At 42.7% G+C, this 24,343-nt stretch overlaps 1 protein-coding gene across 12 annotated transcripts in view; it reads right to left on the reverse strand.

Moving 5' to 3' along the window:
- Window positions 1-13,904: 13,904 nt before the first annotated feature.
- The window catches only part of mef2cb (myocyte enhancer factor 2cb), a 37,055-nt gene continuing 26,616 nt past the window's right edge, over window positions 13,905-24,343 (reverse strand). For 4 of the 12 annotated variants that reach the window (XM_070904986.1, XM_070904979.1, XM_070904977.1 and 1 more), the window contains 6 exons: window positions 23,010-23,196; window positions 22,139-22,186; window positions 16,811-16,983; window positions 15,227-15,356; window positions 14,655-14,790; window positions 13,905-14,396 (listed from right to left, as the gene is read on the reverse strand). In XM_070904986.1, the coding sequence (XP_070761087.1) occupies window positions 14,048-14,396; window positions 14,655-14,790; window positions 15,227-15,356; window positions 16,811-16,983; window positions 22,139-22,186; window positions 23,010-23,196 (1,023 nt within the window). In that variant the 3' untranslated portion in view covers window positions 13,905-14,047. Of the gene's footprint in view, window positions 14,397-14,654; window positions 14,791-15,226; window positions 15,357-16,226; window positions 16,251-16,810; window positions 16,984-22,138; window positions 22,187-23,009; window positions 23,200-24,343 lie in introns of all 12 variants that reach the window. The other 8 variants (XM_070904983.1, XM_070904982.1, XM_070904985.1 and 5 more) reach the window with 4 other exon arrangements.

The raw sequence follows: 24,343 nt of genomic DNA on the forward strand, positions 1-24,343 counted from the left end.
GCTCCCCCCCAAAAAACCTTAATAATTAAAATAAGGAAAGAGCACAAACAAAGCTCTCCCTGAAAATATGAAACTCATAAACTTATATGTACATTCAGGGAAAAATCACAAAATAAAATAGAAATAAAATCAGTTATATAAATAACATATACAATCTCTGGTCCATGGGGAAATTGGGTAATATGTCACGAGTCCTCCACAAGTCCTCGACGAGTCTGGAAGTAGTTTTTACTTTCGGTTATCTAGCTTTATGACGAGCAGAACACTCATACAGCTAGATAACCAAAGATAACAACCCACTTCCCAATCTTCAGCAATAATCCACATGTACATTTCCTCTTCTGGTCTGCACGTTTCCACCTCTCAGAACTCAAATATATTAAGCAAAAGTCATCAATGTCCTTTTACATTGTGCATCATATTCCTTATATTCCTTTTTTGCCATTGAGGGCCACTATTGCACAGCCCGAACTGTTATACACCCGGTGTAAAAAGGCGGCAGTTCTTCGAAGAAATGATATATAATCCCAATGTTAATGTCATATTCACTTGACATTACCCAATATTACTGAGTTGAAGCAGGCCTTGAAAATCGCGGGTAAGGTGCAGTCATCCTTGCACAGGGGCCCTAATTTGCAATGCAAATAGCTCCAATCCCACAAAAGGCTCTTTCGCCTCTATTAAGTCGTTGTGGCAGTAGCAATAGATATCCTGTGAGGCCGGCGGAGAAGAAACACGGTAGAGAAGGGGGGAAATCCGGTTTCCTGTGGAAAGTGCAATAACGGCACAGGGAATTACGACGCAAATGTTTCGGATTATGAAGACAGGATCTTGTTTTTGGGCCAAAGAGTGTCAAGTTGTCCGTTCTCATCCAGCATGCACTTAAGGAAAAAATAAAGCCGATGACTCTGAGCCAAAGGGTCCGTTCTGCAGGCTGCATGGTCGGTCGGTCTGAAAAGAGTGGGGGAATAAGGGCCATCCCCAAACGATAGGGGGGCTGGGGGTGGCCAAAATATGGACCAACCCCGGTGAGGTCAAAGGCCTCGGACCACGACAATGTAACTGCGGTGATGTCATGAAAACAAAATCGCAAATGCACCCTCCTATCAATACACAATCTCCATCCATTACACAGAGCGCGCTGGAATAAGTCCGCCTTGCACCGAGCAGTCTGCACGCCTTCTCTCACACAGGGATGAAAATGGATGGCAGGGAAACCACATGTTTATTTTTTTATTTTTTTCACACAGACTGAGAGCGACTCAACTGCTTTTAATGGAGGATGCGACCAGAGTTAGAGCCTGTTAAACAATAAAAATGAAACAACTCAATGAAGAGAGCATCCTGGAGCTGCCTGAGCGCCAGCGTCTCCCGTCCATCCGATGTAGGCTGCGTTTTCTGTTCGCAGCAACACGCTACTCGCTCATTGCTCTCCTTCTCACATACGAGGCTCCACCGTAGGACTTCAATTGCTCCCACGTACTCGATTTTGCGTCGAAATCCCTTCTAGCCTCGCGTGTGTGTGTGTTTTTTTTTGTCATCGTCGCATCCAAAGATTAGACCACAATGGTGTTCAGGGAGGCTGGCGAAGTCGCCCCACGCGAAATAAAGCCCCAGCGCTTCGCCGTGCACGCGTGTTAACCCGCTCACTTTTCCCACAGAAATGCAAGTAGTTAACCGACAGCTCAGCACAAATTGGTCAATACATACAGGAGCTTTGTAACTGAGTCAACAATAACAGGCAGTGGAACATGTGATGGATCATGCGCAGGAGCATGCAACTGCAGGTTACCGAGGCAGTTCATGGTACCTTGTGCGCAACTTTGACTCTGTTCGGACCATAAAACGCTTCCAATTCAGGGGGATAAAGTTAGCCTCTGACAGTAAACGACTCAGTTCATGTGTGTGTGTGTGTGTGTGTGTGTGTGTGTGTGTGACAGGAGAAGTGGACTATCAGGTGGTGACAAATTAACACCGTATTATTTGTCAATGGCATCATCATCATCATCTTTTTTTTTCTTCTTCTTCAGGTGTCCTATTCACTCGCTACAGTTTTACATGGGCTCTCAAGTTTGCTCTCGTTTCGTCGGTGGGAGGGGCCAAGCAGAGGTGTTTTAATTAGCAAATGTGAGTCACGAGGCCTGCGCATTTCAGTAAGGGATAACTTACTATAAACAGCACTTGGTCCCTTAAGTGTTCAGTCACAGCAAATGCTTTGCTATTTCTGTGTTTCGTCCTTTCTTAAATAACACATTCCACCTGCAGCATATGGCACAAGCTAGCAGCCTGAATGTGCCCAAATGTCACTTGAACTATATGGAAAATACAATGTTGCGCATACGTTGCTCATCTCTTTATTTCTTATAATGCAGCACACATCCACAGTCATGCTGTAGCCCTGACGTGGATCTGATGAATGGTAAACTGTAAGGCCAACTTCATATCATGAAGACCAACATTATAAAGCACACCTCATTAGGGTAAAGGAGGCTTCAGAATAGGCCTCCCACACAGAGGCCATGCTTTAATCACAGCACACCATTTTTTTAAACTTACAACCTGCTGATCCTCTTGAAATTATAATAAGCTGCATTTCCGCGAAGGTTAATGACAGAGCTGAGAAGCCAAAAAAATAGCAGAAGGGCGCAATTCTATCCGCATTATTAGCTGTATTATTTGAACAAACGAGGCTTTCGTGCATAATGACACATGGGTAAACACTACAATGAACGCTTTGTTTCTAAGACACTGTGTGACGATTTTGATGACGTTATTTATTCAATGTAAAGCAAACTCTCTGCTTTTGTTTCAGCACGACCTTTCAACTCGTTTTCAGGGGGAAAAAATAAATAAACTCGCAATTTGCACGTCAATTGCTGGTGTGTTGTGCGTAAATGTGTGCGTCCATTTTTACCGTTTCTCTGAAATAATCTCAAACACATCGCTCCCGAAATCACATTTCTCACACTGTATCAAGTCCACACTGACTGAAGCCACAGACAGTGTCTTCACCGGTAAATGTGCCTCATATAGGCCTGATAATAACGATCATTTCAGGCAACGCCAGTTTTAACAAGATGTGCGTATTTTTTTAAAAACTAGAGGAACAAAAGCAGACAACCAGAAACGCATGTACTGCTGTAGGAATACTGCCGAATACACTTAATTGCAAAAGGCAGAATATAACGACAGAAGCGCACAATATCACAGGAATCATTATAAATATATATCACACACCTGAGGCGGACTTCACTAAGTTACCGGTCAGTTGGAGTACACACAGTTTCTTCTAAAAGGTGCCGAGAAAGTGCGCCCTAATTCCAAAGTGTGTGAGGAAACATTCACAGTCACAAACTTCACCTTTCCTTTTAAATACGTGGAATCTCACCACGAATCACCACTCCTTATCAACTCTTAACAAACCAGCTACACATGCGATCTATTTCCTTACATTTAACCTTTACGCACACGACTGCCTCTACGCAGCCTATTAAAGCAGGCACAAAAGTTGCACTTACTTCCTAAAGCTGAGTCAAATCACTGCAGTCGTTCAGGAGGCGTCCCAAGCAGGAGAAGGACGGCGGGGTTCAGTTGGGTCCGTGTGTACCGTGATGTGGTGTATGTTCCCCTCAAATATCCCAGCCGTATTATTTGGTGGGGGGGCATCACTTTAAAATTGCCGCTAACACTCTAGTAGCCTGCATTAGGCGTGCTCCAGCTGCTCTGTGCAAAGCATGAGCATATCCCAAGCACATGATGGACGAAGAGAAGGAGAAGGAAGGAGGGATGGGGAGAGGGAGAGAGATGTAGGGAGAGAGACAACTTTCCCATAACGTCTACAAGCGCCAAATAGAAAAGTGCATGCACAGTTAAGCTCTCAGAGTGTGCAAGTTTACCCCCACCCCCCCCCACCACCAACGGGGGGGTGGGGGGTGGTGGGATGAGGAGGGAGGGGGTGATGATGATGATGAGGAGGAGAGGGGTGGGGGCGGAGGGGGAGGAGGGGATGTAAAGTCCATCCTTCTGTGTGAGGAGAGGACGTGCTCTGAAATTCAAACAAGTTCCCTCGGTTCTTTTGTTGCACGCACGAACTGAGGCAGCATTGTTCGCGGTTTTGGCGTGGACCTCTCCCTCCCTCTCCCTGACCAGGTTACGAAGTGAGCCTCGCAGTTGGGTGGTAATGAATTTGCTGCAGGCGCTTCGCTAACACGCTTTGACAAACGGAACGCATTTACCGGTTTTCAGACAGAGGGGAAATGATTTTGCTACATGCAATTCCCAAACTAAGTCCAGAATGAGGTCCATAATAAAAAAGAAAAGGGAAGAAGAAACACACGGCACTTCAAACTTCACTCCAAATGTTTTGATTGGATCTGTGTGTCCAGTATAGGGCCTGTACTGGACTTATGGATTCACCTTGCTCCCAGTAGCCTGATAAGAGGTAATCTTATAAGACTCACACACAAGAGCGCGTACCCCGTCCCAAAGTGGACACACACACACACACACACACACACACACACACACACACACAGCCTAGAGAGAGAAGGGTAAAGAAAGATAAGAGAAATCTTCCACACAAAAAAAGTTAGAATGAGTTGACCTACTTGTCAGTGGCCCACCGGTAGCCTGTGTCTTCAGCTAATTCTCTCGGCGATGACATACTTTTTTTTTTTTTTTTTGCTTTTGTGAATAGTTTATAAGGCTCGACTTTTCCTGCAAAAACGAGTTGGAGCGCTTTGCTCCGCAGGAATACTTCTCTCTGTCTTTGGAGCAAAAGCGAAAAGCGTCAGGCTTTACCCGCTCTGCTAATTTCACCGGCCGCAATTCTTTTTTTTCTTTTTTTTTTTATCTTCTTTTTCTGAATGTCTCAAATGTCATCATGTGACTGAAAAGACAGCAAACAGGGAACGCAAAGCATCCTCTCTCATATCCCCCCCCCCCCCCCCCCTCCACCCCCCCCTGCTTAATTGCAGGCGTATCCATTAGATTCAACCGGATTCACGTTTTAGTTTAACAGCGAGGGCACGTTCGGTGACGTAGACAAGCATATCAGCTACGTGCAGCCATATTTAAATACATCAAGGCAATTAGCGCATCAAAATATGCAAATCCCGCTTACTACATAGTCCGCCCGGCTGCAGTCGGAGTAATTCCCCCCCAGCCAGTTCTCGGGTGTTTGATTGCCGCTTTGAAAGCCAACATAGCCTTGTTTGTTTTTTCCAAGAGGCTTCGTTAATGTGAACGGGACGGAAGGGAGACATGAAGAGAAAGGGAACCGTGGCTCCTGCGTGGAAAAACCGCCCATGCGTAATGAGACGACCCGCTCCGCCATTCTCAGTTCTCCGACGCCGTTGGCTCTGGTGTGCGTATTATTTTTAATATTGATGCATATTCAGTGGATAGATTTGCATTACATACTTGTCGCTGAGTGTTTGTAATACATGCTTTCTGCGGTTAGATACATGTAAAAAAAAAAAAAAGCCCATGTTTAGCCTGTTATAGCGATGGCATTTATTACCTGAAATTTCACATTCAAATTGTAGACTAATGTGATTTTAACCACAGTGACGCGACATCAGCGGCATTGAGGTCGTGATAGTTGGTATTTTCTTTAATCTGAATGATGTAAATCAGCGAAAGCCTTTGAATACTCAAATACAGCATGCATGGACAAAGAGCTCTCTGCTGGGCAAACAATAGAGGGGATTCAGAGGTGACACTGAGCAGGTGAGACTTTCAGATCGAGACGGCTGGCTCAGAACAACAGACCCACACGGGCTGTGCCAAAACTGATAACCAAAAAGTCTCCGGCCCAGTTTGGGAGAAATCCAGTGACGCAGCGCTGACATTTCGGCTACGAATGCTTCGGCTGTCTCCTCGGTGTCCGTGCACGCGCACAGCGGTGCCAGGGACGAGCGCGCGCATGCAAGTACAGTGAGCTTAGAGAAATCTGCAATTATCCCACAATATCAATTAGAAGACAGACATTCCCATTTCCATATCTCTTACTTGGTGTGTTTTTCTCTCTTTCATAAAACCGCACTTACCGCACAGACAGAGCCTGTCCTGAGTCTAACGCTCAACTCACCTCCAATTTACAAAATCCAGCGGTGCAGCAGCTGTAACCCGGTGCTTGGCTACGTGCGACGTTTTATGTCAAGTTGGTGGGACGTTTTCCAGGAGGGCAAACTTTCTGCTGTCAGGCAGAGCAGATGCAGTCCCTATAGGCTACTCCCCCCGTCATTGAACCTTGCTCTCTAAACGCTCGTGGCTCAACACCAGTGGTCAGGCTGGCTCACGTAAAGATATTCAGAGCCGCAGGAGTCCGTTACCCCACCTATGCTGGGCTCCTCACTCTCAAAAGTCATATTTACTCATCACTTGTTCTAAAATATGAGGATATCAAGTTACTTATAGGTCGCTCCCTGGGAGACTCATCGTCCTCTGTTGTGTTGCCCACATTTTCATTCCCACCCCCCAAAATGTAAAAGATAAACACACCTTGCTTTACTTTCAAAAATGGAAATAACCAAACTAGTAAATGATTAGCAGAAGGTTAAGGGTGTGTAGTGTTTCACGCTATAGACAAAATGCAAACACAATTCTTCCAATAAGACATCGTTTTTTTCTCCGTTTTTAATGACAGGTGAATGTGAGAGGAGTAAGGGAAGGTGGTGTGAGGTTGTTGTTTGTGGGCGACAAACTAATGTAACCTCGTATTCTTTCGATTGATGAATCTTATCTTCCCACTAAAAAAGAATCAAGGTTGAGTAATTCGTTAGCGTCACTTCTTTCTGGGAAAGGTAGACACAAATCACACGTCATATTTATTAAAACCAGTGTATTTCTGGTCTTGACCATCAGATTGTGTGAGTCTTGGTCTGGGTCTTGGAGAGGCGAGCAGTCCGCTGTTCAGATCCTCATTTCAATCATGTGAAATAGGAGAGACACAATTAATGGACACTTGGTATTCTCTCTGTTCCTGATGATTAAATAAGTGATTTGCATTTAATATAACGGCGTTTAGTGATAATCGAGATAGAGATCTAAATATGCGCGTTCTCCTCAAAGAAAAACAAAAGTTTGGTAGAATCCAGGCAGATGAGACGATGTGGTTGAAAACAGGGACAAACAAAATAAGACCTTTTCTTTATATTTTTATTTCGACATTAAAATGGTCTCATATGGAGATGTAACGTGAGCCAATAATTCGGCTAAATATTTAATTCAAAACGAGGCAAGTAACATAAGCGTGTGCAGTAATGTTCTCTTCAGAAATCACCAGAAAGAGGCAAAAGGCATATATTAAAATACGGTTTTTTTTTCTTCCAATTTTAGGCCAGACATCAGCCCACGGTACAGTTTGTAATAGGAACAGGCGAGCCTTGTCTGGCACTGGAAACAGTATTTGGAAATTGGCGTAATGAAACACCTCCAATTCAAAGAAGCAGCCAAGCTATTTTTCAATAGCATACCTGTAGTTGTAGAAGTGCGGGGTGTCTGCTGCACTGATGAGCACTCCTTTTCCTGCTAGTAGCAGGGAACAGACAGAAGTTCATACATTATATGTGCATGTGAAAGCTTCCATTGTTCTACATTATTATCATCATTATCATTAGGTATTCTTAACATTATTTTTATCGTCTCGCTGTTGTTTTTAACTTTACAGCGTATCCTTTTTAAAATCATATCTTAAATAATAATGAGCAGATTGAAATGATCCGGGAGGAATATTCTATCTCGCACTGACACTCAAACCAAAAAAAATGTTCGTAGAGCAGTTGCTGGAGTACACAGGCTTATTGGTGTCTGCTCGATCTACATGGATAGCTTTGGAGGCTGAGGATGAGGAGGATGAAGGTGAAGGGGGGCTTGACTAGACAACTAAATGGTGACATCTAGTGGTGATTTTGGAGAATGCAGATGATGAAAACGTGGCCAGCCTCCGCGGTCACTGATGTTCACCTGCTGGCGCCGCCACCCCACCCTCCTCAGACCGTGCAAATGAATGCGTGTAAAATGTCGCACACAAAGCACGTACGTGCATACTAATCTTACAATACCTTTTTTTGCTGAAAGCCTAAATTGCCACCGCCCAGTTAGATAAGATGTTACACTTGACTGACTTCTCCAGATCCTAACATGTGGTCCTAAAGTGGAACATGAAAGGCTACTTCCGTCACTGTGGAGGTTTCTGCAGTGTTAAAACATGTTTTCTCTTTTTTTTTATTGGCTGTTAGTAAATTCAAATATGCTGTCTTGATTTGTTTTTGAACATTTCGATTGAGACATTAATGTGCTAGTTCTTTCATATTTCCAGATGTTTTCTGACCTCTCTCTCGGCTTTTATTTGCCTCATATCTGTAGCGCCCAACGGGAGATTGATCAGACGTTGGCAACCTGTTTGCCAGTTCAGACGTGTTTTGCATCAGTCTGACCTTTTGAGAAACGGTGAGAACTGTTGTCACAATAGATTCTTTCTGACAGGTTATAAATTATATTGTGCCCACAGAGACTTTATCAGCCTTCTTATCCACAGGCTCCTGGCATCAACCCCTCTGAAACTGCTAGGCTTACTGTAATGTAATGTACTGAAGCAGTGGAGGGACCTCATGGAGAGCGGCCTAATTAAAACCTGCAAAAAACGCATAGTAACCCAGAAGGATTCACACAGTGCAGGAATATTGTCGAGATAAAAAATACGATAAACTATAAAACCATAAAACTCGCTGTTTAGCAGCACAGACACACAGGTCCCTATCTGAATACTGCAGTATTACAACAAATCAAATACACATTTACAGTAACGCCATACAAACTCAGAGTAGAGTGCTTTTAAGAGAATAATTAGTAGGGTAGACTCTGAAAGGATTTCCCTGGAATTATAGTTTCGTTATCTTTGATGTTTTTGCACATTCAGTAAAAAACCGTTTTGTCAATGTCCGTTTTTGTGTCGGCAGTTACATTAAGCTTCTAGTGACTCTCGCCTAAGTGTGTTGAATTTACTTTTTTGAGGCAGCGTTATAACACAACGTTGTAAGACTTACGATTGTTTTTATTATGCTTTGCGTGTTTTGATAAGAAAATAATCGACTCCAACCTGTATAATTGGATACTGAAAATGTAGCTATATATATATGACTATTAACTGTTTGTTTAGTTTTTTTCAGATGGAAAATCTGACTCCCAAATTATTATTTTTTATTGGGAAGAGTCACTCAAACCCACAAAAGAAACGTTTGATCGGGATGTTTTGAGAGGATTACATTGTTACAATTCGTTGCTTTTAAAATCGAAATTTTAAATGAAAATGAAATGTATCATGATTATGAAACAAGTGTTTGAATTAACTTCATCCTACAGGTAGGATGCATTTACAGGTACTCTCAGTCAAAGTATCATAACACATTTTTTTCCCCTTGAGTCCAATTGATGGGACTGATTCAATTAAAGAGGACACGTGGCTCCCCGAGTTCCGAATGGGAAATGATTATTATGATATATCTTCACGTCGTTCACGTATCTAACGAAAAAAACAAAAACAATAATCCCATAAAAACCATAGATGTTATATTTTATAAATATAAGTTGGAGTAAGGATACTGTGCGAAAACAGAAAGGAAAGACACGGGACGTTTCTATAGGAAAAGATATTTTTGTTTGGCTTGTTTGTTTTATTTTTATCCACTATCCATAATAAGACGTGCACTTTATGCTGGCGGTAGAAAGGAAAGGAAACACAGAGGCCTGCAGAGAGACGCGTCAAACCTCCAGTCGGGATAAAAATGTTTGTCATTTTTATAATCAGTGTTTGCGTGTTGACAACGTAGTACAATCACACCATCATCCCTTAATAAATGTGCAACTGTTGTTACTGATTATTGTGTTTTCAGAAGTGAGAAACGCGCCATCCGCCGCCATTATAAATTAATACGCACTTCTTAACAGCTCTACTGCAATTTCTTTGCGCGAGACTTTCCCACCTGATTGTTGCAAAAAAAAGACAAGAAAATCCTGAATTTCACTGAATGAGTTCTTCAGTCCTCTCTTTCTGTCTTTCTTCTCATTTTTTCTTCTTTTATTCAAGAATGAATGACACAGTACTGGAGTAGGCCTAGACCATGTGTGTGTGTGTGTGTGTGTGTGTGTGTGTGTGTGTGTGTTTTAGGGGAATTATTCACATCTCCCTCATTTGTAGGAGCAGATCACTGTGATTGCATCGTTTATGAACATGTGAATTTAAGGTCCATCTGTATTGTCTGGAGCATAATGTATCAATGAGAGAGATGATGTAATGTTAAGTGAGATAAACTTTGCCTTTAAATGTCAAATAAATGTCTTCAGCATGAATACCTTATGTTGAAATGCCACATGTTTTCAAATGTAAACGAAAAGAAGCAAATGTGAAAATGATGCCACTGTCGTTATGTCAATGTCATACAATTTATATTGTGTTAAAGTGAAGCTGCTATGGCACCATGCACCGACTTCCAGTCGTGCAGGATTTTCATGTTGATGTGGTTTCTGGAGTCTGCACAGTATGAAAGTAACCACAGTTTAGAGACGCATGCAGAAACAAGTCAAACACAATGAAATCACACCAAGTCACATCAGGATAACTAAGAAAGCCAGTAACTTTACTGAAATCTCTGCAAAATACAAATAGCCTTTCCCTCCAGCAGAGGAGACTTTTATTTCATCCCCATACGTTTTCACTACATACAGCTGAATCAAGTCCCTTGAGTTACAGAGATGTGGATTTAATTTAATACCATCTTAGTCTCAAGTGGCGACAAAGGCCAGCTTATGCCGCTGAAAGCCGCTCTTGCGTTCCAGAAAACATTAGTTCCAAACCTCCCCCATTTTCAGGTTTATACAAGCTACATTTGATACTACAGACTGACTTTTTAAGCATTGTAACATATTACTCTTTTTTTAAAATTCCTTTTCAGCTTTTGAATACAACTTAAATAAACCACAAACACAGTGGAGCAACAAAGAATCCCATGTGAATGTAGGGACCTTAAGCAATGGTATTACATGGTTATTACACATGGCTGTACAGGTGTATGGTCTCCCCTTTTCACTGCAAGTGACTTATCAAAACATCAGCTGAGGTACTGCTTGGGTCAATTTTGAGGTACCAACATTTAGTCTATTATAATAATGACAAAGAAACAACTGATCAACAGGTGATGAAAAAGAATGGCTTCAAATTTAACAAACACAAGAAGAAGAAAAAAAATATAAAGACAAGTTTCCTCCATGTCTTTGGTTAAAAGTATTGTCAAAACTACAGCATTCAAATGAATCATCCGGACATGGTGGCATTATTTCACTCAGCATGATCAGTGTGTAACGTGCTTTGATCAAGCACGTGTTTCACATGATCAGGCCTGAATGATTCTGTTGATCCGTGAGTAACAGAATTGTAAATGCAAAATAGGTTTTTGAGTCTAACCTCTCCAATGCAATGCACAGGGGGACAAATGAGCAACAAAACATGTACATTATTGTGGTTGGTATTGACAAAGCAGCTTGATATCTACTTGACTGACTGAAATTGAAATGTGAAACCAATTGTACATTTGAGCAAATTCTTTTATTGTCTTGTTTCAATGCTTGCAAAAACCATAAAAGAATGTGAAAATAAAAGTTGAGTTTACAACACAGAAATGCCACTGGCTTTGGTTTCTCCACACTTATGCTGCCTGAAACATGTTTATTTTTTTCTCAACCTTTTTGTATTGAATTAAAAAAAAGAGAGAGAGAGAAGAACACCATTATAGAGGCTCTGCCCCTGTTTGACTACACAGACTGTATACAGTAACAACATAGTGAACCTGCATGAAATATGCACATAGAAATATCATAACACTTAAGTGACAGCAGATACGGGAGTGGGAGGCAGAGAGATATGTGGCTAGTTTCATTGTTTAAAAAAGGAGAAAATCAAAACAACTATTTATTCAAAATAAACAATTGTGCTTCTTTCAGACCAGCATGATCAATATGTCCTTGTGTGTCTGACGCTGAACTGTCAGTGACATGTGGTAAATGATGTGGAACCATGTTTTGAAGAGTGGAACATGAGGAGTCACAAGATGATGTAGAATTCAATTAGGTTTGCAAATGCTCAGGGATAATTAGTCACAATGCACTTGTAAAATGATATTACATAAATATGATTCAAAAGAAAATTGTATAGATTGGGTCTGGGGCTTGTGCAACATCTTGAACACAAGCTAAGGTTGTGGTGAAGATTTGAGATGGAGCAGAACGTTGATAATGTCAAAAACATGTTTCATGAGATGAACTATATTAAATTAGATAATTAAGGTTAGAATGAAATATCCGATGCATTAAAATGCATCTAGACGTGGATTGAGGGTCAGTCATATTTCCTCATCAGTGTGACAATCATGTACATCATGTGTCAACTTTTATTTCTGTGTCATCCCCTGTTCCAGTCTCATGACATTTTCCACTAACAGGTTGTTTTTCAGCATTCCAGCCTGTCTTTCCTCCGTCACACAAACCCTGGCAATGCTTTCCAGCTGGTTTTTAAGGTTAGACTAAATACACCCCTGAACAGCACTGTTCAGGGCTCAAATTAAACAAACCAGACAACATGTGCAGCTGCACATAGAAACTCCACTAAGAAACCAACAAAAATCATTAGTATATATATTTATATATTAGAAAGCTATACACAAGCATGTTAATTTCACAGATTTTTTTTTAAAGATTCTTAATATTACCATTATTATATATAATTAGAAATACACGTTTAAAAACAAACCTCTACAAAGATAAAACAGTTCAGCAAAGCATTGGATCTCAGTCTGTTTTTCATGGCTTAGGACTTCGAAGCCCTGTCATTTCCCCTCTGGGCGAACTATCCATCTCTTATTAGCAAAGCTATCAAAAAACACATTCTGGCTTATAGAAACTACAAAAAGCCACAAAAATGCTTTGCATTGTATTCCTTTCATATGAAAATATAAGCAAGTGTATCGTACAATTGTTTTTTATTTTTCCTTTTTTAATTTATTAACACTGAATATTAATACTGGATCCAGAGTTTTCTTGATTACACTAACGTAGCTCTTAGATCAAAGGGTGGTCCTCGCTCAGCTCCGTTCTTTAAGGGGAGCGCTAAAATCATCAAGGGTTCCACATGTCTAGCATTGGGTCGGCCTGTTTACCTGTACAATCCTTCAAATGTTGCATAATAGCTTTTTCATTTAGTGAGTAAATAAATCTTGTAATGTCTGGCAACGTTTTGACCCCTGCCCTTCCCCCCTTGACCCTCTATTTACATAAATACGTTGAACCTGCAACATGACATCATCTAATGTTAACACACATTTTTGCAAGGGAGAACTGCAGAGAAGGTATATAGCAATGAAACTGACACTGTACACATGTATTGTTTGTCCAACTCAAGTGCTAAGGTGTTTTCCACTGGACACACTCACTCTCATGTTAATGTTTTTTTTTTTCTTTTTTTGTCTCTAGTCACTGATATATCGCTGAGGCAAAGTGTGAGTACGTTTTATGAAACAGAGTACCTGACTATTTTTTTTGTTTATTTGTTGATATGCATATATGTACACATACACACACGTGTAAAGATATATGCATACGTGATTCTTTTTATCAACACACAATACAATTTATGCATAGTTCCCCAACAAAAATACCCCCAGATCCCATCCCAACCAAGACCCACCCTACCAAACCCCCATTACAACACCCCACTGGTTTATATAATGTCAATATGTATAGCACACACACACTCAGCAAAAAGAAAAAAAGGAAAAGAAATTACAAACATATTTTCAAAAAGGGCTGTCCCTTTTCTTTCCTTCAGCGTTAAAGAGATAAAAGGAGGGAGGCCATGGGGTTGGGTGGTGAGTGACTCGTGATATCGAGTGAGAGGAGGAAGAGGAGGGAGCTGACTTGAGGGGCATCGTAACGCTGCGTTGTCGGGGGTGGGCTCAGGGCAACTCGGGGCACTGCCGGGGAGAGGACAGAGCTATCATGTCGCCCATCCTTCTGACAGGCGCACCCGTTTGATGGAGGGGCTCTCACGCTCGTCCAGGGCGGGCCGGGCCAGTCCCAGAGGTGAGTGGAACTCATTCCTGTGCTCATCACGATCGCTGCCCTCGTGGGAACTGCTACAACTGCTCAGGCTATCAACAGGGGAGCGTCCCGAGTCCTGGCGGGACGAGGGGTTCTGGGGAGGTGGTATGCCGCCACCGTAGCCCCCCGGTGTGCTGCTGGTGCGATCTCTAGGAGGAGAAACAGGTTCGGACTTGATGTGCAGGCTTTGAGCAGAGGGCAGGGAGAGATTTGAACCCTGACATAAGTGAGAGCTAGAGCAATTTCTGTTGGAAGGAAAGGAAACGCAAGGGGTTACAGAGTTACAGAGCAAGAAACAAAGTGATTTTAAAGTCAGTCTGTCACACGCAAACATGCATGCAAGCACCTATACACCCACACACACTCACATATTCATGAAAACAGGGAGGGAGGTGTATATACATATTTGTGTTGGACCTTGCAAGTGAAGGTTGAAAACAGTGATAATTCATGTGTTACATCATGCGTTTCACGACACCTCGAATGAAGTTCAATGCACTCACCCTAGCTGGCCGAGGGCTGAATGCTGCATGTTCTGAAGGTGTTGCTGTTGCCACCCGCTCATTGAGCCGAGGTGGAGGGAGCTGCCGCTGTTGAAGCCAGACAGGGAGGACAAGTCTGCACTGTTCAGGGAGTACTCTGTGTACAAACATGCAGGGAGAGGAAGAGGAGGATGTAGATTATAGGTTGTTCAAAGAAGTTCAAACAAAGTTGCAAAAAGAGAATGCAGCTCTGATAAATGCTGCTGTGATGTTACATGAATGTGTTCGGTGTTAGTTGGTGTGACAATAGCGCCATCTGTTGTTAGACTGTTATATTACACTTAAATTTGGGAAGGAGGTATTGAAAAGTAGCACATGTACTTGAAATGAGTCGAACAATCATTTTTACAGATGCACAACATCTAAAACAAAACTTGATGTCTTTGGTTATTTGGGTACAGCACAGGTTAACTGAAATCATATTACATTATCTAAAACATATATATGGTGATTACAGAGAATGAGCCTGTGTTAATGAACAAATGAGAACTGAATGTATAAATATCACACAGTACACACACTGTGGTACATACCGGTACCATAAGAAGTAGAGATGGCAGATGGGTAACCCCCCATGCCTTGTCCTGGTAGAGTGGGAGTTGCTACTGATACCACTGGGGTGGCCAATGACTGAGCAGACTGAGAGTTGTTTATTCTCTGGTTCTGTGACAGAGGAAGCAAAGACACAGAGAGCAAAAGAGAACATGAAATCAACTCCCAGACAAAACAAACAAAAAAACTGCAGTAAACTGAGAACGTTTTTTCTTTCTTTCTTTCTTTCTTTCTTTCTTTCACTCAACAGATGCTGAGAGAATGAATGTGATGCCAACTTCTGGGGAAATTAATCACTTGACATGCGGCACGGCTGAACCCTGCCAACCCTATCATTTACCACCCTTTCCGAGGGCCCACTGTCACTATAGTAACATTGGTCTCCACGGCAACGCAGGGTAGCAACAGCAAGGGAGAGGCACTTTACTGTAGCGGAGGGGAGGGTTTGGCAGAAAATAATGGAGGTTTGATGAAAAATGAAAGTGTACTCTTTTGTTGCCCTTCATTTCTACATTCGGAGTAATAAAAGCTGCGAGCTGTACGTGCACGGCGCAAGACTCGATACGCAGGCGGAAAGATAAAAGGAAGGGTGGAGGAGTAGATACACAAGGGCTGAGGCAGAAAAGAGGCCAGGCTGCTTTTACTCTGACACACCACTGGATGGCACTATGTGCCCTCACAAAATGTCATGTGAGGTGACATTGGAGTCTTCAGCAGAGTCAGCAACAATAAAGGTGAAAGTTACTCTGGAGTCGAGAGCGCTTTTTTCAAAAACGCTGTATCTAGCTGTAATAATCTCAGAACTGACAGCAGAAATTGAATGCAAATTAAGAGGTTAGACTCAGGTGACTGCAATGCTCTCACTTCTACAAGGCACATTATGCTCTCCATAACTATCTTGTTTCTGATTAGAAAACCTTTCAAGTTTTAGATTCTATTTAGGGTTGTTGATTTCTAAATCTGAGTGGCAGTATGACTTACCAATAGCAGATCGACATCCTCCGACTGACCGCATTAAAAGGGGAGGGTAATATATTCAAATTAGTGAGTGTGAGCGAGAAGTGGTAACTAAGTGTGGATCTAGGGATGGAGTTGTTGTGGGTGCGAGCCAACCGAAACAGAACTAATGTGAGAAGAGGATGCTAAGAACTATTGTAACTATATTAACTTAACACACCTTATTAGATAGATGGAATATATCAGGACCTATAGTATAAGCGCCAACATACGCACACAGACACAGCAGAGGAAATATATCTGACAGTATATCAGACGTGGGCCAAGAGTACATTTTAAAGAAGGGTGTTGGTTTTAGAAGCTGTCAAGGCACATGAGAACATAACAAAAATGTCATGTACCTAAAGTCAAGCTTATCGCAAACATGACCTCATCAACCCAAGTCTGATACAAGGAGATGAAAGCAGCAGAGAGGACATGAAAGGAAATAAACAATAGCAAACAAACCCGAGAGACCCCCCAGAGATAGGAAGACATACAGTAAGGAAAGGGGGGGGTGGGGAAAGGAGGAATGATGACATGAAAAGAGGGATAGAAAAATTACTCACGATGGAGGGCATGTTGTTCTTGGCGCCAGGGGGGATGAGCACACGGAGGTCAGGTTTGCGGTTGTTCATGCCTAAGTTCATGGGTGGGGGAGACTTCGCCTGCATGTTCTTGTTCATGCCACCTGGAGAGACCAGCAGACCTGGCGAGTTGCGGTGGTTCCCATATCCATTTCCTGAGAGAGCAAAGAAAGGTTGGAGAGAAAGAGGCAGAAAAACATTAAATATAATGATATTCTTGAATGGTATTTGAACCAAAGACAAAGCTACATGTTTCAAAAGTTTAATGAATCTTTAAAATCCTGCTGTCCATGATGGTGTAGCCTAATGAAAAACTACAGGAATTTTCAGCTCGTGGTCCTTTTCAGTGTTTCTGTCTCCACTTCCTGTAATAGAAATTGTATTAACTCACCAGTCTTGTAAAGACTTGTAAATTGTCTTTCATGAAAGTGGTACAAACTGGTGGAGCAAATAGCCAAACAGACTTGATGATCACCTCTGTTTGCTTGGCAGTCATCCATAGGACCTCACCCTCCACCTCTGTGGCTGTCAGTTAAGGCTACATGTGCTCTGCAACAGCCAGTGAATCGTGTAAAAACATCTAATTACCAGACCACAGAGGGATGGGACCCATCATTTGGCCATCAGAGCTAAACACATGTGCGGTTCTTCCAGACAAAGACCCTGCCTTGGGGTTGCCACCAGATCTGCATTCCCCTAAGTACGGAGGGCCGAGTGCAGCACCCATTTCCTCCTACAAAAACCGGTGGGGCGAAATCCCAGCAACATCATTAAAAAAACTGAGAGTGGAGCATTCTTGCAAGCAACATAGTCTTTGTTTCTAACCCAATCCCACAGGCTGTTTTTCCCCTTACTTCTCCTTCCTTCTTCCAAGGGGTAGAACACAGGGCACTGTGTGTGGACGTTCCCACTTGAAAGACAGGCAGGAATTATACGTTAGACATAAATGAATTTCCTAATCATATACTCCAGGGGAAAATGAGTCGCAGATGTCTTCCTGGGCAATTTCCCTCGCTGATCTTTGTTTAATTTGAGAGCGAGGTTTTTGTTGTTTGGAAATGAAAAGTCTCAAAAGCTCAATTTGAACAATCTGAAGAGTAAACGACCGCTAGCGGTGAGAGAAAATGAGGCCGTCTGATAGAAAACGAGAAAAACAGTGTGTGTGTGTGACTGCTGGTGTGTGTATGCGTTTGTGCCTCTGCTGGCATGCGTGATGTGTGAGCTTGTATAAGTTGATGTTAACAACATAGGCTTTGTGTGTTATTGTATGTTTCGCTGCATACAAGTTTACATGTGCTTGGTTCCATAGAAGCACCATTTCTCTGTCACACTGAGTGTACATAAGCACAGTATGACTTGAGACTCTATGAGACATGACTGCTTATGCACGAGCCATGCATATGGATGCACGTGTGTGTTTTGTATTGGACCCTCTTAGTTCCAGTGTCAATCTCACATTAGCAAAGAGGCAGCTGCCTCTTCAGTTTTCCCGCTCTCTCATTCTCATAGCTGGCCCTTTGTGAGATTGAGTGGGTGCATGTGGAGATAGATGAATGAGACCTCACACACACATAAAACAGACACACACACCACACATACACACACTTTAGTAAATAACCCAGCAGGAAGTACATCAGTGTTTCTGTACAGATGAATAAAAAGAGACTGAGCCATAGAGAGACATTAATACACACTTTGGTCAAGATGACACGGACTTCATCTTGGTGACAGTTAATCAGACATCTGTGTATTGCCACCCTGTGGAGATGGCTGCAGTCCAGTCAATTATCTGCTAGATGACTATGATCATGAGTGGCATAGGCCAGTCCTTAAGCACTTCAAAAGTAAAATCATTACCTAATTAAGCTAATGAAGCAAGAACTGTGACTCAAATCGTCCTATTCTGTAGATGATCACCCTGATTTTAGGAAAGTTGCATTCAATAGCGACACATAGGCTCGACTACTATATCAGCTGAGGACACGATATCCAGAGTTCATTTCCACTCTCCTCCTCTAATGCTCGGTCGAGCTGCGGCGCAGGCTGGCATCAACCGTTTAGAGGAAGTACCAAAATTAAACATAGCCCAGCCAGGAGTCTGTTTTGCTGCTGTATAAAAATCACACATAGAGAACAACATCTGATCTGAGATTCAGATAAACAGCTTTTTGCTATTTGTGAGGTGCTGGGGGGACAGCTGAGGTCAAAGCTGAAGGATTGCAATCTGTCTCTATCGGTGCCATGGTTACAACTTAGTGCACTTCGAGATGCATGTGTTTGACAAGGCCCCCCCCCCAGGGTGCCCGCTCTCTCTCTCTCTCTCATACACACACACACACACACACACACACACACACACACACACACACACAAAAAGGAGAGGTGTGGTTAAACTCATGTACATTTTACTGTTACTGAACAAATTTCTGATGTCCTGTTGTGGTCTAACAGGCGTGCTCCATTCTATTCCCCATACACACACACTCTTCCGTTGCGGTTTGGCCAAATGTGCATTCAACCCTGTATTCTCCAACTGAACTAAGGTGTCACACTCACACTTTCAACTTGTACAGTTGGTGTGAGGTGTTGCCAAGATTGAGACACACATCGTTTGATCTACTGAACCTGACTCGTCGTCAGTTCTTTTATGTATGCTTGTTAGCTCGTGTTTCTCTGTGATTTTGACCAAAGACCTCTTAAAGATACCTCATATGTAACTAATTTGAGGGATTAATTGGTGTGCAATCAAGGTGAGAAGTGAGAAGAAGAGTTTCTCGTCAATTCTACGTAGAGCTTTGGTGAGCTGAGTGCTGATCGGGGCATAGATGACAGCTAAATAATTGCACAAACGGAGGTGGGAGGTTTTTACAAGCTGGGGCCTTGGTCCGGAGCTCCCTTCATCAGCTCTATTCTCTCTTCCACTCACGTTCTGTTTCTTTCCTCACCTCACGCTCTCTCCTAGCCAGCGAAGGAGTTGACAGATTGAACACATAGTGTATATAAATGGGCGAACATACGCACGCACGTTTACACTTCCCACAATATTTCCATATAAGAGACGTGATGACTCAGCCTTTCAGTAACATGCCCTATTTGCACTGGACTAGAATTACCTGTGGACCTCGTGTGATTTAGACTACCCTCCACGTCTGTGTTTCATGCAGCGTATTTTGCAAAGAATAAACAAAAAGTGTTTTGTTCTGTGTCAATTAAATTTACATTCAAACACAGTGCATTTTCATGCTAAAGCTGCAATGAAAGGGAACTCTCAAGTTTCTATATGGGAAGTCAAATATGGAGTTTAAGTAGTTTAAGTTATGAAAACACTGTTGCTAGGCAACTGACAACAACAATGGACTTTGCGTTGTTCCCTTTGATGGTGAACAATTATTGCAACTTCTTAAGTATTATAAATAGCATACCCCAAAAAAAGTAACTCTCATGGGCTATGACATTTTTGAAAATGTCAGTTTCTGTCACAACTTGTGAAGTCAGAGCTATTAGAAAATGTCCAGTTACAGTTAAAGTCAAGAATACTACATCAGCAGGCTGTTCCAATGGACTATTCTCACCAACATGGAAACCATGACCCCATGGCACCATACAGCTACATGAGCCTACTGAGACTGAGACAATTTACTGAGATGACAATTCACACTAAATTTAAACTATCAGAAGACCTGTGTTTGGTGAAATATGGTAGGAGGAATCATAACTTTACAGATTGAGGACATGGGAGACTCTTATGGGATTAAGACACAAAAGACTTCTGCAATCCTTCCAAACTACAGCAGGGCTCCAGGTAATGCTAATTCCATGTGAGTTGGGCTTTAAAAGCTGTCATTTTCTCTCTTTACAGACAGTGGATCCATGACATCTGAGGCACAAAGGAGGTGTTGTGATTATGTGCATTTCTGAACCACACGCACATGCACACATCTGCAGACACACAGACACAAGACTCCTCCTATGTCACTTAGGCCACGCCACTTGAGACACTCATACACGGGCCAGACAGCTACTTGTACAATCAGCTTATCAAAACTTACCGTAAGGAGAAGAGGAACATTAAAACAGTCTTTGTGGTGCCACAGTGGCTGGGCCACCTCACACTGAGTCACTTAGAGGAACATCATTAAAATGGCTGACCAAGTTCACGGAACACTTCCATCTGTGTTCCCCCACTGTTTCTCCTTTGCACACATGCTTCCACCATCAGTGGATATTCATCACTGGGGTTTCCCCCCCACACTCTCTTTCTCTCTCCCCCTAGATGAGATTTAAGAGAGCTTTGAATGGAATCTTTTAGCTCCCACATGACTCTCCCTCCACGTCGTGTTTTTCGCTGCTGCTGAGCGACACACACAGCTCTCACAGAGCGCCTCTGTTCCTTCGGCGCGGTGACACAAAGGCTACATTTGAAGCATGCTCTGCAGCACGCCGTCGATGGAACACACGCCACAACAAATGGTCCTGTTGTGTGTGGGATGAGTGACCAGACAGAGAAACCAGGCATTGACCCCTTGTGATAGAGCCCTAGGGGCCAGACAAGGCTGCCCAGCTGTGCCCCACTGACCCCCCCCCCAACTCTCCATATTTACACTCTGCACTGTACGTTGAGGTTGTAAATTTTAACCCTTTAAAAGGGAGTCGCTTTGCCATAAACTTGGGCCTGACATGTCCTCGGGGCAAACCCATTGACACAGAAGCTAACACATAAGATTCCTTACACATGTTCCTCAAACATGGGTCGCTCGACTCTCCACGGGATCATTATGACATGGTGAGCCATTCCAAACATTGAATTAATTTGGTTACAGACATATGATAGCAGTTACTGTGTGTGTAGCGAGTTTGTGTGGCAAAAACAACTTGCTCCAAACGGGAGCCATGAATGTTGTCATTTTGAATTTACATCTAAATCCAAGAGGTGGTAGAAATAAAGAGACAGGATGCAGAGAAACAGAGAAACTTGGACTGCACATTCAAAAGTCCTGCATCTCTTCTGACTGCCCGTCAGTCAATTTGCTGCTTCGGTATATAGTGTAATTTTACTTCTCTTTCCCCCCACTTGTTCTACCGTTTTATAGCTGAACGCAGGCAGGATGTGTCACAGCCCCAGCACTGGGCAAACATTCCCAGATGAACTCCACGACCACTAACATCAACACATCATGGACAAAATCTCCACTTGGGTTTGGGTTACTATTAGTCATGCATTTTATGGCCCAAAGTGGGTGAGTGGGTGCCGTGTATGTGTGTGTGTGTTATAGCAAACAACTGTGTGTGAGAAGAGGAGGCCATTCTTACCAGCACTGGTGCCTGCGCCAGTGGTGAGGTCAGCACCCATGAGGCCACCTGAAAGATGAAAAAGAGAGGAGAGCAAAAGAGAGAAAACCATTAGAGGATAGACACCCACGTTACATCCACTATGCCTCCTGTCTCTTACCTTGCTGGCCTTTCAGAAGCTAACTCAATTTAATCACAGTCCACTGTGTGTGTGTTTGTGTGTGTGTCAGTACATCATATGTGCACTGATACCAGAAGTAATACCACTTCCCACCCAAACACTCTGAACAACTGGACACAGCGAGTGGATACATTGAGCTGCTGTCCAAGAAAAATGACACATTATTATTTTTAAGCTATGTGAGGTGGAAGAGTGGGAGGGTCCAGAACGTGTGCGGTTTGGTGTGGATGCCGCGAGCGCCAAAACTCATATTTAGTTTTTGCTGGCGCTTCTAGCATCCAGTTGTAATGACAGGGTGAGGGTGTGGGCAGCAGCCTTCAGACCAGAGGGACAGAAAAAGGACTTTGGACAACAATAACAAACCAACAGGCCTGATTTGCTTATGTCACCAGCAACTCAATGCCTATACATAGGTCCAGACATCCTATGTGTAGAACCTCACACTAAATCAACGAGACTGTGGGCTAGGATTTAATGTGATGTTAAATCATCAAAATACTGAGCAGGCAATATGTGAATATACACCAGAGGGATGACTTTAGATTCATTCACTGCCTTTAGGTGGAATACTGCGGGTAGCTGTCATAAAATAAGTTGTGCATTTGATGCGTGTGTCTATTAGCATGATAGACATGTATACACACAGTTGAGAGGATAGACAGATGGGATAACAGCGTGCACATGAGTGCCTGAGTGAATGTTAGGCCCAGCCTGTGTTACCTGCACTGGGGGGTCTGTGAGTAACTCCGGGAGACATGCTGTTTCTCTGTAGACCATGATGCGCCAGTGGCAACAGGTTGTGGTTGCCTAGGGAACCGCCGGGATGGCTGTAAATGAGATTGTTCTGGTTGCTAACGGGAATGGACACGGGCATGTCATAGTTCGATTGGGGCATGGCCTGCTGAGAAAGAGAGAGAAAAAGAGAGACACAGACACGAGATGGATTAGACTAAAGATACTAAAACAAGGCCTTTGAGTAAAGCAATGGACACAAAAAGAGAAAGAGGCAATTCAGAAACACTCCAGGAACACAAAGATATTTAAAACCCTTTAAGTATCTACAGTGTAACTCCAGAAACAGTCAAAAGGAAAAAGACGGCCAAGTTCAAAAGGACAAATGGACAACTAACAATAGACAGCCATGCATAGATGAATGGTACAGAGAACAACTTCTTAGAAAAAAGACTAAAAATACAAGGCAGTGTGGATGGTGAAAGGGAGCACTGCACAAAAACGAAAGGTTAAGCGCTCAAATTGCCCCCAAGATGATATATAGGTTGCCAATACTTTGTCATTCCAACTTGATCCAGCATAGGTAGGTTATTATAGAGGCTACAAATATCTTTCTGTAAAGAATTCCGTTTTTTACCCCTTACATGTTGTGACATTTGTCATTGTGAAGGCAAAAGGTTGACCTGAGGAAATATTACGCTGTGGTGACTGCATTTATTTTCCCTGAAATACATCCCTGGTTTATTACATTAAAGGAGTAAGAAGGCAATGGTTTACTGGGAATAAAGCCAATGGCATCCCACTGTTCTAAAAGAGCTAAAGATAATTCAGTCTGTCTTCACCTCACTAAAAAAGTCTGCAGTATTTCTTGCAAATGTAGATTCAAGACTGGAGAACTGAATGCAATTAGGAATAATTTATTTTTCTGTCACATGGAGCTAATGCAAAGTGTTTTTAAGTGGTAGACTCAGATCAGTCAGCAGTCTCATCAGCAACATGAGTAGAGGTAGCCTGCCAGCCCCAGGCGTCTAGTTTGTCATGTTTATTGTGTCACTTGGCAGAAGGGCTTAACCTTGGGAGTGCCCTGGAAGTGGTTGATCCTGCATGTTAGCTTTAGGAAGTAGAAAATAGGGCCCTAAATTACTGCCATGTGTCTCAGAGCCATGGAGTGAGCGCATCAGGGGGATCATCAGCCTGGCTTACGTGGACGTGGGATATGTGCCCTCGCACTGCTTCGTCTTCTTCAATTTTCTCCCTTTTGCTAATGTTCTTTTTGCAGGCCAAATATTATTTCAAAGTACAAAGACGGTTAC

Source organism: Enoplosus armatus, chromosome 4, assembly GCF_043641665.1.
Source record: "Enoplosus armatus isolate fEnoArm2 chromosome 4, fEnoArm2.hap1, whole genome shotgun sequence".
In the NCBI taxonomy this organism is placed as follows: Eukaryota; Metazoa; Chordata; class Actinopteri; order Centrarchiformes; family Enoplosidae; genus Enoplosus; species Enoplosus armatus.